Consider the following 16,146-nt stretch of genomic DNA (forward strand, 5'->3'; position numbering starts at 1 on the left):
CATTCTTCAGGGTATGCTGCAGTGGTGGACGCGAGAGATTGGGATTGTGTTCCCGACTAGTTACTTCCAAGGAATTGAAGTACCTCCCTTGCGAAGAGGGATTGTTGAGAAGTGTAGCTTGGGAGGCACCTCAAGTGGATTTCTGAAGCCTATTCAACAAAGGAGTGTTTGAACTACTGGTAAAGGGTTGAGTATACAAAGATTTGAAGGGAAAATCTAATATGAGAAGCTGACCAAATTGGGGTTGATATATGCCATATTTCTTGAAGGACAAAGAACATTATGAGCAATTGATATGCATATATCTTGATGGAGCAATTTCTCTGTGAGTAAAGGAGGCAAAGGATTACCAGGTGTCAAGAAAAAGTGGATTGAAAGGGTTGGAAGCTAGCTACAACAAGTAAGTTAAGTTTTATTCTTGGTCTTTTGGGCAGATTGAGGGTCAAAAGAAGTTGACCTCAAGTCCTAGTTGTCTTGTATCAGGGTTTTGTAAGGGTCATGATCCCTAGTACGGGAGCCCTACATTTGTTTTATTGAAGGAATAATAAAAATAAGTTTTGGGTCAAATATTTGTCTTGTGTACTTTGTTGATTAACTGTGGTTACATTTCTGCTGTGCAAAGTGCTTGAAGTTATGTATTTCAGTGTGTTTATGATTGTGATTAGACATAGACTTGATTTGAGGCACTAGGAAAAATCAATAGTTCTTCTTATGTACAAGGCTCAAACAAAGGAAATAAGGCAATTCACATCCTCTAGAAAGGCCTAATTAGGGCACACTAGACATAAGGCTTGAGGAATAACAAGCAAAATGGAAATATGCTAAGGTCAATGTGTTAAGAAAAGGTTTCCAAATAGTGAATATTAGCAAGCCAATGGCACAAGAAACCTTCAAAAAGTCCTCAAGTTGAAGCTTAGCAAAACTAGGGTTTACTTAGGGAAAACTAGCTAGGGCAAGAGAATTAAGGCTTAAAATGGAAAGATTAGCCACCAAAGAAGGTTGATTTTGAGGCAACCAAATCTTCTCTTGATGTTGAATCCTTCCACCACCCAATTTTTTTCCTCTATACCAATTCGCACTAAGCCCTAGTTACGCTAGTTATTGTTAAGAGGGCCGAAATTGGGAGAGAGAAAGAGTGTGAAATTTAAGTATATGGATAAAATGAGGTTTGATCACCAAATTGACAAGGCCAATTTCTAGTCCTTGTTGAAGGAAATGTAACTAGGTTCGGTCTTCATAAATGTACTTTTGATATTTGTATTTATTCAAGAAAAGAAATATTATTTTTATTATATTTGTCAATGAGTTTTTTGCTCATTGAAATAGGTTTAGCACATGTTAAAGTGCTATAGGTGGGTCAAAGAGTCAAAAGAAATTATGGAAGACCTTAAGGGCATGTTACACTATGTATACTTATGTATTAGAGTCAAAGAATATACCTCCAAACAAAGTCAAGTCTCCTCCAAGCAATGGCACCATCAAAAGAAGCAATCTGAAATAAAGAGAGCAAGTCGGCCTAAAGGAGGGACAAGCCTCTATATATAGAGGTTGCCCATTCCTCCAACGTCAAGCATTCCTCATCTCTGAAATCGAGGAAGGTAGAAGGCGAGATAAAGGCAGTAAAGGTAATTGAAGGACAAAAGAAGAGTCTTCAAGGGCAGCGAAGAAAGGAGGAAGAAGACCGAAGTATAATAGGGCTGTTATAGTCACACATGCGAAAACGAGGAAGAAGGCCGAAGTATAATAAGGTTGTTACAGTCACATGTGCGAAGAAAGGAGCCTCTTCCTGCGATCATTACAACACTACTATCACAATCATATAATCTTGTTGGTTGGGCTAGATAATTAGGCCTATAAGGCCTCTCACTCAAGTGAGGAAGAAGGCTATACAAGTGAAGGAAGAAGGAGAAGTCTAACATAGTTCTTGTGAGGGTATTCCCTCACACGTACGAAGAACTAGGATTGCATTATTGCTACTCTAAGTCTACAATCTTTGTGAAAGAGAAGAAGGCTCGGTTGGGAGGCAACAAGGTCATCTTCTTAAGTTAGAAAGGCTCCATCTCAAGCGAAGGAAGAAAAGGTCAAGGATCATTCTAGAGCATACAATCTAAGGTCTCTACAATTGCTAGAAGAAGTGTCGAAGGAAGAAAGACAAAGTGCTGGAAGGAGGAGGACAAAGTGTTGCAAGAGGAAGTAATCTTGAAAGGGTTTGACTTGTGCTTGGAGGATCTTCTTGTCAAGGGTCTAGGGTTTGACTTTGATCAATAAGAGATATTTACTGAAGGTTTTTCCTCTCAAGAGAAGAGAGGTTTTGGCCCTGACAGAGAGCCAACATCTTGTGTTCTTGTTCTTAAGTTTTTGGTAGCAGTGTGATGAAGTACACACACATGCATTAATAATAAGAAGAAGAAGATTAAGCTAACAAGACAAATTGTAAAGACTTCACAAATTGTTATCAAGTCGAGAAGAATCACACTACACCTAATTGCCCTTGATTCTTCAACACTCCTTGGGTTGATGGCATCTATGGGTGTGATAGATTAGCTAAATCTTGCAAAGGAGTAAGGATGTTTTGATGCCTTAGCACAAAACCCTAACTATTATCTTTGTGAGGGATCAATATCACTTGGGAGAGCTATTACAAAGATTCACCAAGGGGATTATCATTCACATTTCATACATGAGTAATGCATACAATGATGATATCTAGATTCTATACAATTGATCTTCAATAATAAATGGTGCAATAGAAAAACCCTAGATAATCAATGCATTCCATACATTAGACATAAGATAAATTTTTTATGAAGAACAATATTCACTTACAAGATAAAATGCATGTATAATCCACTATTGATCTTAAGATAACTTCTCTAATGCCAAGAAAATAGCACGAATATAAAAGTTCTCCATAGATCACATCTCTCTAAGATATAAGAGGGTTGAAAATCTCCAAAGAGGGCCAAAATAGTCATGATTGATGATGAATAGAAATGAATGAGCCTCTCCTCTATTTATATGAGGAGGACAAGAGCTAATTAGCCTAAAAGCCCCTAGAAAACAAGTTTGATTACAACACAACCTTGGGTTACAAGCCAACCCACTAGCTTAAACAATAATTGCCCTAATTAGCCCACAAGTATGAGCCGCAAGATCCATAGAGGTAACATCATGCATGAGAGAAGCTCCAAATGGGATGTCCAAGTGCTATGAGGTGTCCAAGATGATGTAGAAGCATGTAAAAATCAAGATTTGAGGGTTGGCCTCAAATGATAGGCTCTAATGCCTCCTTCCTTCTCCTATTGTGTCATATTTGTACATCCTTCAATCCTATCCCAAGTTGTTCGTAAGGGGGATGTTAGGATATTCCGACACATAAGAAATAGTTAAGTATAACTTGGTCTAGTGTAGAGTTAGGTAAAGTGTATTTCTTTACTATGTACATTTGTAACTTACAATCCGACGGTCACGATATGTTCTAGACATGAAGTGTTCCGACAGTTCATTCTCTCCTCGGTATTATCGACACTTGATCTGTGGCCTAACACCCGATTGGTCCATGATCTCTATTTAAAGAGCATGGAGGGTCCTTTGTAGGGTAGCCGTTCATGAGAGAAGCTTATGTAAATTTTCATTCTTTTATTAATAAATTGCCTGAAGTGGCCGCTTTGGCTCAGGCCGTGGATTGTTTCCCTCTTTGAGGGTTTTAACCACGTTAAGAATATTGGTGTATTGATCTGTGATTTGTTTGTGAGCGGTGTCCTTTGGTGTTCTATCTGAGGAACTTACCCTGTAAATTCCTACATGATCTCAGAGCTATTTGAGGGCCGCCTCCGTTGGTGATCCAAATCGGAAGCCGGTACAACTGCATCTGACTGTCATTTCCTAGATCCACTGTTTTTGACTGCTTTTGGGCTGAGAGGACTGCTCTATTGTGTTAGGAGCATCCGTTCCAGTGAGGAACCCATTTCGTTTCATGCGAAAAGGTTTTCGATAGCCCTAGCTATGTCATTTTTAAGATCTGGAGGTATACAATCTTTTTTGCAGTTTTAGCTATTCATCTCTCTGTTTATTTCGGTTTATTTAGCTCTTAGTTTTTTATTACCGGATCTATACCTTTCATTTCTGCGTATGCTCTTTGCTCTGCGACTCTGTGCGATCTGGGCAAATCAATAACAGAAAGGAAGGATTTTCCTCATGCGTATGCTCTTTTTTGTCGCGCCTTAGTGTGATCTCGGAAAATCAGAAACATTGAGGAAAATATTTAGTTTCTAGCGAAAGGTAACTTCAAGCCATAAGGTTTGGTTTTTTTGCATGTCCGTGTTGGGTTGTGTGTTTTTTTGTTTTGTAGGCAAAAAAAGCTTTTTCAAGTAAGCACGCACCCCAAAGCTTCAGTGATTAAAAAAAAAAGAAAAGAAACAAACCCTTCCTCTTTTCCAAAAATTATTAGCCTTTTAAACTAGCTCACTTGGTCCAAAGTTACTTTATGAGAATAGAGGTCTTGGGTTCAAGTCTTTCTTTTTGTTGAATTACTTTTTCAAAAAGCACATGTAACTTAAGTTTTAAAGTTACTTTATGTAAAAGTATTCTTACCCACTATAAAAAGTGAGTCACTTATAATTTTAAAGTCTCTTTATCTTTTATTTAAGTTACAATTTAGTGGGTAGCTCATAAAGTATCATTGTAAAAGTGATTTTCACTTATTTATAAAAGTGAGTCACATAAAATATTTTTTTTTAAAGTGGGCTAATTAGATTAAGTTTGGAAAGGGGAGAATTTTTTTTTTAAATACAACATTATCATTCATTTCCGCACATTCACGCACTTCGTCGACATCTTCAACAACTTTTCTTCAAAAAGCCATAACTTCTTCATCTGAAAGCCGTTTTCAGAGCTGTTTTTTTTAATCAGCCTAATTTTTCGAGATCTTTCCATTGGAACACTTAGTTTCAACATCTATAGCTTCAGTTTCTATTAAAATGGAAATTCCATGCCAAGTTATTCTTGATAGCACCAACTACTTTCAATGGTGGTCCTACATTGTGGATTTACTTAGAAGTAAAGGTCTTTACAGAATAGCCTCAGGCCAAGAAACTAAACCTAAAGATGAAGATAGGGCAGCCAAATGGGAAAATATATAAGATCAAGCACGTGGATTGATAGGGATGTCTATTTCTCCAGACCTTAGATTCCATATTGCAGAATTTGATACCGCTAATGAAGCAATGAAACAACTCACTAAAGTTTTTGGAATTAAAAATGAAATTAGAGCCCATCAACTTGAAAATGAGTTGCTTACGTTGGACCCCAATAATTTTTCTTCCATCGAAGATTTTTTGTCCAAGTTCAAAACCCTTAGACTTCTCTTGGAAGGTGTTAAGGTTAAGAAAGAAGATGGTAGCCTTATCTATTCCATTCTTACTAAGTTGGGACCAGCCTACCCTGTGTTTGTTTCCACCTTCCATTCTACTAGAGAAGTATTTATTTCTCAAGGACAAGACTACAAGCCCCCCTCTTTTGATGCCTTTTGTGATTCTTTAATAAGAGAAGAAGAAAAACTCTTACATCTTGGTCTTCTTAATCTTGGAAACTCTTCTAAGAAAGCCTTAGCTGCCCAACAACAACCAAATTCAAAGAATCCTAAGAAGCAGTATCCTAAAAAGAATGGTCCTAAACCAAACAAGGGTCCTAAGCAATTTCAGTCTCAAAATGAAAAATCATTTCAATAAAATGATAAGGCAAATAAAAACAAAGGGAAGAAGACTGATAGACATTGCAACTTTTGTAATTGAGATGGCCACTTAGAATCCAAATGCTTTAAGAAGATGGAATCCTTGGAAGCAGCAATGAAGAAGCATAACATCCATTTGGAGCACTCTTCAACTTCAACTTCATCTTCAGGAATATCACTTTCTGCATGTGGTTGTCAAGCATCTCGGTCTGGTTATGCACTAAATGTATCTTCTTCTTCTCATTCTCATGAGTGGCTCATTGATTTTGGAGCTTCTTATCACATGGCCAAAAACAAAGCCATGTTTTCTTCTTTAAATGATTGTAACACCAAAAATATATATGTTGGTGATTATAGATCTCTTAGTGTTGTAGGGACTAGAGCTATTCATCTAGACAATGGTCAATTTAATGATGTATTATGTGTTCCAACCTTATCCTGCAACCTTCTATTTGTATATCAGATAACTCATTTAGGTGAAGGTAAAATCGTTGAATTTTCACCTCACGATGTTGTAATTAAGGACCTAAGAGATCCTAGACAGATTTTAGCTACTGGCATTGTTGATGATTCTACAAGGTTGTATAAGTTTAACAACTTTGGGTCATCAACACTTCCCTCGGTATTTGTTGCTCATAATGATGAAGTGAGCAAACTTTGGCATGAGCGATTTGGTCACTTAAACTATCGCTCCCTTCAAAATCTATGTAAAGAAAATATGGTGACAGGTCTTCCTATGGTATCTTGCAGAGATGGTGTTTGTTCCGGATGTGTACTCGGAAAACATCATCAGGATAGTTTTGAAAAACGTGCCTCTTGGCACGCCTCAGCCCCTTTACAACTTGTGCATAGTGATTTATGTGGTCCACTTCCAGTTGTTTCATTCTCTGGCTACAAGTATTTCTTAACTTTCATTGATGATTTCTCTAGACGCACTTGGGTATACTTCTTAAAACTCAAGAGTGAAGTCTTTAACATGTTCTTGGCCTTTAAGGCCTTTGTTGAGAAACAATTTGGACATCAAATTCTTAAGCTAAGATTAGATAATGGCGGAGAATATGTTAACAACAAATTCATCAACTTTTGCACTGAGCATAGAATTCAAATGCAACATACTGTTCCATATACTCCACAACAAAATGGTGTAGCTGAAAGGAAGAATCACATCTTAAAGGAAATGGCTAATTGTATGCTTCAATCTAAAGGACTTAGTCTTAATTTTTGGGCAGAAGCAATTAACTGTGCAAATTACATAGTAAATTGCACTCCTACTAAGGTTTTAAAGAATATCACTCCAGAAGAAGCATGGAGCTCAATTAAACCAAATGTAAGTCACTTTCGTGTTTTTGGAAGTGAAGCATGGGCCCATATTCCAGATGAGAAACATAAAGCTTTAGAACCTAAGAGTGAAATATGTATTTTTGTTGGATATTCTGAAGTTGTGAAAGGATACAGACTTATTCCACTTAAGTCCAAAAATGTTATCATTAGAAGAGATGTAAAGTTTGCTGAAAATATATCGGCCTACAAGCCTAGTTCGGCGGATGTGCCACCTCTCTCTATCCCTTCTACTTCTGAAAATATTTCTTCTTCAGATGATGACAGCGAGGATGACAATCCTCCCCCACCTTCTCAGGATCCTCCTTCAGCTCCTCAGCGTCCAAAATAGGTCCCTGCTACTCGGTATGCAGCAGGTGCTCTTGCAGGTGATCCTACAGATCAATGACGTACACGTTCTCAGTTCGATAGAGCCTCTTCTTACTGGCTCAAGCTTCAACGAATTGTGATCCTAACACCTTTGCAAAAGCTTCAGGCCATCCAGATTGGGACGCAGCTATGAATGAAGAATATCGTTCATTATTGTCAAATGACACATGGGATCTTGTTCCTCTTCCAAAGGGACGAAAACTCGTTAGATGCAAATGGGTTTATAGAACCAAGTATGGACCAGATGGAAAAGTTGATAAACATAAAGCTCGTCTTGTTGCTAAGGGTTTTTCACAAGTTGAAGGCATTGACTATACTGAAACCTTCTCCCCTGTTGCCAAAATGAACTCTATCTGCCTTGTTCTTTCCCTTGCTGCCTCTTTCAAATGGGAAGTCCATCAGATGGATGTTAAATCTGCCTTTTTGCATGGGGACTTGCATGAAGAAATTTATATGGAACAACCTCCTGGCTTTATACAACCAAACTCCAGCCTTGTATGTCAGCTTAAGAAATCCCTTTATGGTCTCAAGCAAGCCCCTTGGGCTTGGTATGCCAAAATGGATAGCTTTCTTTTAGATATTGGCTTTTATAGGTGTCATTTTGACAATACTGTCTACACCAAGAAAGTGGGTAAATCTCTTATCATTCTTGTTCTTTATGTTGATGATCTTATCCTTACTGGTAGTGATCGCAACCTTATAAACCATGTGAAGTCCATCCATAAAAAGAAGTTTGAAATGACAGACTTAGGACACTTGCATTATTTTCTTGGTCTTCAAGTCTTGCAATCCAAGGAAGGTATTTCCCTTTCCCAGTCCAAGTATGCCTGTGATCTTCTACGCCACTTTCACATGGAAGACTGTAAGCCAGCCCCTTCTCCCTTTCAGTCTGGAGCCAAACTTTCAGTCACTTGTACTTCCCCTGAAGTTGATGCTACCTTATACCATCAGCTTGTAGGAAAATTTTGTATCTGACCCATACTCGTCTTGACCTTTCCTTTGTTGTTGGCCTTATTGCTCAGTTTATGCAAAACCCACATGAAAGTCATTGGAAAGCAGCTAAAAGAATACTTCGTTATGTTCGAGGTACAATTCAGTTTGGGATTCATTATAGTGTAGAAGCATCTTCTCTATTGGTTGGTTTCACTGATTCCAATTGGGCTAGTGACCCTGATGATCGGAAGTCTACTGCAGGTTATGTCTTCACTCTTGGTTCTGGACCTATTACATGGGCTTGCAAGAAACAAAGTGCCATTTCTCTTTCTTCAGCAGAAGCAGAGTATTGTGGCGCCGTAGAAGCTAGTAAGGAAGCCCTGTGGCTTCGTTAGATCTTGTCAGAGTTTGGCTTTCAGCAGCAACATCCGACTACACTTTGGTGTGATAATCAAAGTGCCATTCAACTATGCAAAGATCTAGTCCAACATCAGCGCAACAAACACATTGAACTACACATGCACTTCATCAGAAAGCTCATTCATGACCATGTTCTTGAAGTGCAATATTGTTCAACCGATGATCAAGTTGCAGACATCTTTACAAAGGCTCTCACAGAGACGAAGTTTACTGAACTTCGATTTATGGTTGGAATTCCGGAAGTTGTCACTAAGGGGGGATAGGCTCTAATGCCTCCTTCCTTCTCCTATTGTGTCATATTTGTACATCCTTCAATCCTATCCCAAGTTGTTCTTAAGGGGGGATGTTAGGATATTCCGACACATAGGAAATAGTTAAGTATAACTTGGTCTAGTGTAGAGTTAGTTAAAGTGTGTTTCTTTACTATGTACATTTGTAACTTACAATCCGATGGTCACGATATGTTCTAGACATGAAGTAATCCGACGGTTCATTCTCTCCTCGGTATTACCGACACTTGATCTGTGGCTTAACACCTGATTGGTCCATGATCTCTATTTAAAGAGCATGGAGGGTCATTTGTAGGGTAGTCGTTCATGAGAGAAGCTTATGTAAATTTTCATTCTTTTATTAATAAATTGCCTGAAGTGGCTGCTTTGGCTCAGGCCGTGGACTGTTTCCCTCTTTGAGGGTTTTAACCACGTCAAGAATACTGTTGTATTGATCTGTGATCTGTTTGTGAGCAGTGTCCTTTGGTGTAATATCTGAGGAACTTACCCTGTAAATTCCTACAAAATCAACCTCATTAGCTCTTGTGTGGTCCCGACTCCTAAGCTCCAGCTGGGGCAACACAAAGTGGTCTCCATGGGTCTCCAACTGCTCAAAGTGGCCTTCTCTGCTCCAACGTTGAGGGTTCTTAGGTGCAACTAACCCTCCTTAGTCTTTGAAGGTGAGACCATCCTCTTCTCGGCCCTGAATCAACTGCCATTCATCAATTGGTGCTAAGGACAACTCGGGGGCATGCTACGTCTAGGTGTGTCATCCTGAAGAATTATCAAATAAGGTGCAAATTCATCCAACATCCTAGGTGCAAGAGGTGCCTTGGAACATGTGCCATTTGTTGCTACTGCTAGGATGTCGAAGACACTCAATGCTTCATCTGTTTGTGCCAATATACTTATCTAATGGCATGGGTACCTGTGGGAAGGTGCCCAAGACATGGGCTACTGAACCACCTGACAATCACAACATAGATTCTAGTGAAAGCAACTACTCATTAGGGACAAAAATCATTATTGCATTTAAGTGAACCAAGCTTGAGTATCATGGGTTATTTAATACTTCAAATAAGAACCCCCTTCCAAAATTAGGACCTTGAACTCGTAACAATGTTTTCTCCCTAGGTAGAAGGGGCTAAAGGACAACCTTAATAGGTGTTTCCAGCCCCTAAGGGGAAGTAACATTTCCTTAGTACACCCTTCAATTGATAGGTGTTAGTGAATAATAATGATGGTAGTAGAGAGAAAAAGACTTAATGGCTAAGTGCCATGGTCAAAGGGACCAGTTGATGGGGGTGTACGCATCCTGAGTGTATATATGTTACGAGGAAGCATTTGTGGATGCACGAGTTACCAACTCAACGTTTGTTTTTCCACCCCTCTTGTGTGCCTTTTACTTATTCTTGATTTTTATTTGTATTATTGCTCATAGCTCAAGGGTTAGAGCTTGCTTTGAATGTTGTGGTAGTTGTATTACCCCTCAATGATCAGTCATTTCATCGCTCATCGGGGTTGGGACATGCAAGGGTTCCTTCTTTTGATGTAATGGAGCAACATGTGCTTAGAAACTGGGTGATGGGCATAATAAGTGAGGTAGAGCTCATGTTAGGCTTTTGCCCATGTGCTAATCTTTATGTCCTTGGCCATCTTTTGCGTTTTGATTTTTCTTTCCTTTTGTTTTGTTGTGGCCATGATATGCTTCTTTATGTTTCTCTTAGCTCATCAATCTCCTAGGGCAAAGTTTCGAGGCCCTACCTAGGTTTGCAAACATATGATTGCCAAATCCCAAAGAACTCATGACATGTTGAACCCGAAGAATGGAGGAAAAATATGGGGCTTGTAATGTGTGATGGAAAGTGTTAAGTATGACATAGGGGTAGATGGAACTACACTATCTCAATCTGGGCTTCCCAACTAGTGCCCCTCCTATATCCATTAGGCCATTATGGGAGGTTCCATTGCACTAGGATCGAAGATTAACCCTCCATTTAAGATGAGAGAACAAGATCATGGTTGAAGCCCATCCTTCTTTCAAATCATCGCATAATCCATACCAAATGCCCAAAGACAAACAAGCATAAGCACTCGATTGCAAAATGATCAAAGTACCTGTTACCCACCAAAAGTGGGTGACCCATAGGAGAAACTTTTCTCCTATTCATCTCTTCTAGTCGATAGCGAACAACCCCTAGGAGCCACTAGTATCCGATATGACGTGCCATTCATATCTCTGCCACCTGCTTCAGTCATATGTTTCCTCGCCCATTTGGCAAGAGCACATGTTGGAAGGTGGGTTTGTGATCAAAATATATTTTATTCATTTTGCAAATGGGTGCTTATGCTTGTTTATATTTAGGCATTTGACATGGATTATGGGGTAACTTGGAAGAAAGAAGGGTCTTGGTTGTGATCATGTTCCCTCACCTTAAATGGGGGGTTAATTTTCAATCATAGTCCAGTGGGACCTCCCATAATGGCCCAATGGGTATAGGAGGGGCACTACTTGGGAAGCCATGATTGAGATAGCATAGCCCCATCTCTCTCTACTCCATATTTACCACTTTCCATCTTACATTACAAGCCCCTATTCCACTCCATTCTTCAAGTTCAAGTTTAGCTTTCTTATCCTGGAAGAAACAATAAAATATGCTTGCAATTATCTAGCTACATCCTTATCTCTAATGAAAACATTATTTTAATGCTCTCTCACATAACCAACTCATGTGACAAAACAAACAATAATAAAATAATGAGTGGTTAGTTATGCCATGTAACAACCTCCAACAAGATAAGCTCAAGAAAGATGGTATGCCTCCCAAGGTGGTTGATAAGCTCAAGAAAGATGGTATGCCTCCCAAGGTGGTTGATAAGCTCAAGAAAGAAGGTATGCCTCCCAAGGTGGTTGATCATGTTAAGACGCAATAAGTAGATCCTCTCTCTCATGAAGTCACTCCATAAAGCAATATCAAAAAATGTACAATGGATCTCCTCCCAAAGTAGGTTAAATTAGTTCATAGTCACTTTAAAAGTCAATAAGTTGAAACAAGATGTGAACATGGCTCATTCAAAGGTGCATGTGGACCCTCTAGTGGAGTGCACCACCTACTAGACTAGAAGAATGTGCCAAGAAGTCGGGGCATTTGGATAGGTCTAGCAGGTTGTACCACATGGATAAGGATGATTGGTGTGAATAAATGACTAGGGTGCATGCATAACTAACCTCTCAAACCATGTGCAATGCTTAACCACCTCCTCAACATGTGTGCCAAGGGACAAGGATGAATTGATAAAGAGGGCAACCATTAGTAAATCATAAATTTCTTTTCTTTATTATTATTATTATTATTCATGTTGCCTCAACATTGTGTACCAAGGGGGAGTGCTACCTTCATGTGTTGTACCAGATTGAACATAAAGTAGCATTCCATGGTGAATGATTAAAACATTTTAAGGTGAAACTTAGGGAATGAAGCCTCAATGGAGGTTTAGAATATATAAATATTATTAAGCCAATAATCTAACACTCAAGCTGAGGTTTGGGTTTAATAATTAGTTAAAAAAATCCTGAACCACTTTATGTTTTGACACATGGAAATTGTAAAACAATAAGATATGTGAATTGAAAAGCTAATTATGAAGTGAAACCTATATTAATAGAGATGAAATGACTTATGTGTATCCTAGGAATGGGAATATAATGGAATATGAGTGTGATGTGGATTATACCAAGGTACAAAGTGAAAATATGATGAAATATGAATAATACCAAGGTAAAATACAAGGAAAACACCCCACCATGTGCTAGAGGACACAAACAACTAAGAATAAGACATGAACCCACCATGCAACAACCAAGTGAGACTAGTGACTAGAATGTTGTGAGAAAGGGGAAATAACAAGGTGATCTCCCCACCAGTGATCCAACATGAGAAAAGTGCTTCCATCAAACAAAGGTACGAAAGTACTGCCAAACCACTAGATGACCATCAACTATGACCGTCCATCATAGAGAAGTGAATCTTCTCCAAAGATCTCCATCAAATAATCCACTCTCAAGAAGAGAAAAGGCTCCATGTAGGTATCTACCCTCAAATCCATCCAAATGCTCCATGGGTACCAGCTACAATCCCCATCAATGTGATGAAAATCACAATGTGGAACCTGATACAATATAAGAGTGCCAAATTTGTACTAAAAATACTTGATTGCTAGCCAAACTTCCATTTCTCTACATGGCATCCCCAGGTGGTATTCTATGAGTCTTGTTATTTTTCTATACTGCATAAGCTTCAATTGAAGGCCCAAACAGAGATCCTTTGCAGAGCAGCTATTTACTTCATCATAACAATAATTATGACTTGGGAGCACTTTGCACCCTAGAATCATACCTATGCTCCTTGTTTATCTGAACGCTTTAAGATATCTGTCCTCTTGCATCTGTTACTCATGGAGTTTTCGTTATATCATTGAATTTGGTCTGTTTAAAGTTTTACTATGCCTTTTTTGGGCCATTACTTGGAAATCGGTAGTTTATTCCATTGTCTGAATACTAAGTATTATCTTTTTTCACATTCCCTTGCTGTCTTTAAAAAGTTGAAAGAGTGTAGCCATGAATGTACTTATAGCATGGTAATTACGAAAACCCTGTTTTTCTATTTTAGTGCACATAATAGATGTAATCTTGACACTTTCAATTCTTATTGCATTGGCCATCTTTCTTCTAGATGTTTCATATGCCTCATCAAACCCTTGGAGTAGTATTATTACCAACTAAAGTGACAGTTGTCTTTTTTCTTCTTCATGAAAGTATTGAAAAATTGTGAAAAAGATTGAAAATTTGTTGTGCTCACAATAAACTCTTAGAGAATGCGGTATCTTACAATTTTTTCTTCTTACAGGATTCTGTGGTGAAACAGAAGAGGACCATGCTAATACATTGAGCCTCATTAACTCCGTAGGTTACGATATGGCATACTTGTTTGCCTACAGTCTACGGGAGAAAACACATGCTCATCGGAACTATGTAGATGATGTTCCATATGATGTCAAACAAAGAAGGCTGTCAGAGCTCATCAGTGCTTTCCGGGAATCAACAGGTCAGAGGTATGACTCACAGGTTGGTACGACTCAACTTGTGCTTGTTGAGGGACCCAATAAAAGAGCTCCAGAAAGTGAATTAATTGGAAAAAGTGACAGGGGACATAGGATAAGCTTTCGAAATGTGCCCCTAACAGATGTGAGTAACTTGCCACTCCATAGAATGGAGATAGCTGGTCTTGGAGACAGACCTGCAGAGGATTCCTTCAACCCAGTTCTAAATGGTAATAAAAGGAACCCACTTATTGGTGATTATGTTGAAGTTCTTATTAGAAATTCAAGTCGAGCAACATTGTTCGGAGAGGCACTTGGTTTGACAAATTTAACCAGTTTCTATCAGAAGAGTAGAGAAATGGAGAAATTAGCACAAATGCAACAAGTAATTTAGGATTTCTTAGACTCATTAGAAAATGCCGTGTTGGCACATTGAATTAAGCATGATGTATTATCTGACCAAAATTCACCATTTTGTATTCTTATGTATAACCTTTGAGTGGCCCGGGGCAAGGAATCTACATTTTTAAGTGGAATATTCATTTTCATCGAAAGATAACCTTTCCCCTATGAGAATTCTCTTTGATGGTTGCCAACCATCAAAACGATCAGAATCCTACAGATTAATAGGAATCTGTAGGGATTGTCTAGCAAATGCCATAGATTCGTCTGTGTAAAATGAGGTGACAAATTTAAGTTTGTAATTAACACACATACACTCAACTTGGAGTACTTTCAGTTTTGACATAAAGAGGCAATTCACATTTGGCTGTACTTTCTGTTGAATACCGAAGACAACTTGACAGTGGATGTGTTCTTAATGAGCGCTACGCTGATATTTTACCAATTAATTTCCACAGTTTTCCCACTTGATTTTATTTCTTGCAACTAGATGACGTGTTTCGTACTTTCTATATTGCAAACATAAATAAAGTTGCTAGGTTTGCTTTGTTTTTTGCATATAAATGTGCTTTGTTAATGGTGTGATGCTTGTATCAACTTACAGAACATTCAAAAGTATACTCAGGGCCTTTACTAGTTATAAAACATGTATTCCTGTCTGCATGGTCAGATGCATTCTTTTAAAGGTTCACATGTATTGCTTCTGGCCTATGTGGTTCTAAAACACTAATATTTGATGTTTTTATTCCTGTTGGCATTGTTGAATGCATTTCTTCTTTAGCACTGATTCCTCCATTAATCGGCTCCTTGCAAAAGATTTTAAACTATTTTGGGTAATTATATGCACATTAGCTATGGAGCAATGGATTCCAAGTCGATAGCTTTAGTAGTATCACTATCTGTGGTGTTGAGAAATCTAGGGGCAGAAAGATAGGCGATTTCTCTTACTTTGTTAATTGTTTGTGATGTATTTTTACTTAACTTTATTAGCTTCTTCTTTCACTTGATTATAATTAGTGTTCTTACTATTAAACAACTACCAAACAATGAAAAACAATGAGACAAGAGGACACAAGTTATAGGCAATCAGCGAGGGCCAAAACCTCTCCAACTCAGAGGAAAAACCCGCAAGAATTCTTCTTTTCTTAGAGATCTTCAATTGACGAATTCCAAGACCTATGACCCTTGACCAAGACCCGCCAATACCAAGTCAAGTCTTTCCTGCTTTCCAGTGATTTCTGCAATTTTGATCCCCAACAAATTCTTCTAAAACTTAGACCAACATATTCTTCTGCAACTTCGACCCAACAACTTCACAACTTCAACCTTTCACAGCTTCGACCTAGCTGCAACTTCACAACTTTTATACAGCTTCACAACTTCATAGCTTTGATGCAGCGTCGCAACTTCACAGCTTCGATGCAACTTCAGAATTTCATCTTGCCCAGTAACTGTAAAAACCCTAACATGAGAGAGAGAGAGGCCCAAAACTTCGATCTTGCTCTTCTTCTCCTTTTTCGTCCTTTTCCAACTTCTATCTTGTGGAGATCGAACTTGCTTGAGAGTGTGTCCAAATGAGGTCGA

The 16,146-nt window shown here is 38.5% G+C and overlaps 1 protein-coding gene across 1 annotated transcript in view; it reads left to right on the plus strand.

Moving 5' to 3' along the window:
• The window catches only part of LOC149185650 (Methylthiotransferase), an 83,427-nt gene extending 68,389 nt beyond the window's left edge, over positions 1 to 15,038 (plus strand). Inside the window, exon 3 of the mRNA XM_089410757.1 lies at positions 13,968 to 15,038. Within this exon, the coding sequence (XP_089266883.1) occupies positions 13,968 to 14,554 (587 nt within the window). The 3' untranslated portion in view covers positions 14,555 to 15,038. The remainder of the gene's footprint in view (positions 1 to 13,967) is intronic.
• The last annotated feature ends 1,108 nt before the right edge of the window (positions 15,039 to 16,146 follow it).

Source organism: Pinus tabuliformis, chromosome 3_1, assembly GCF_031772625.1.
Source record: "Pinus tabuliformis cultivar Carrire ecotype Pingquan chromosome 3_1, CPIR1, whole genome shotgun sequence".
Taxonomy (NCBI): domain Eukaryota; kingdom Viridiplantae; phylum Streptophyta; class Pinopsida; order Pinales; family Pinaceae; genus Pinus; species Pinus tabuliformis.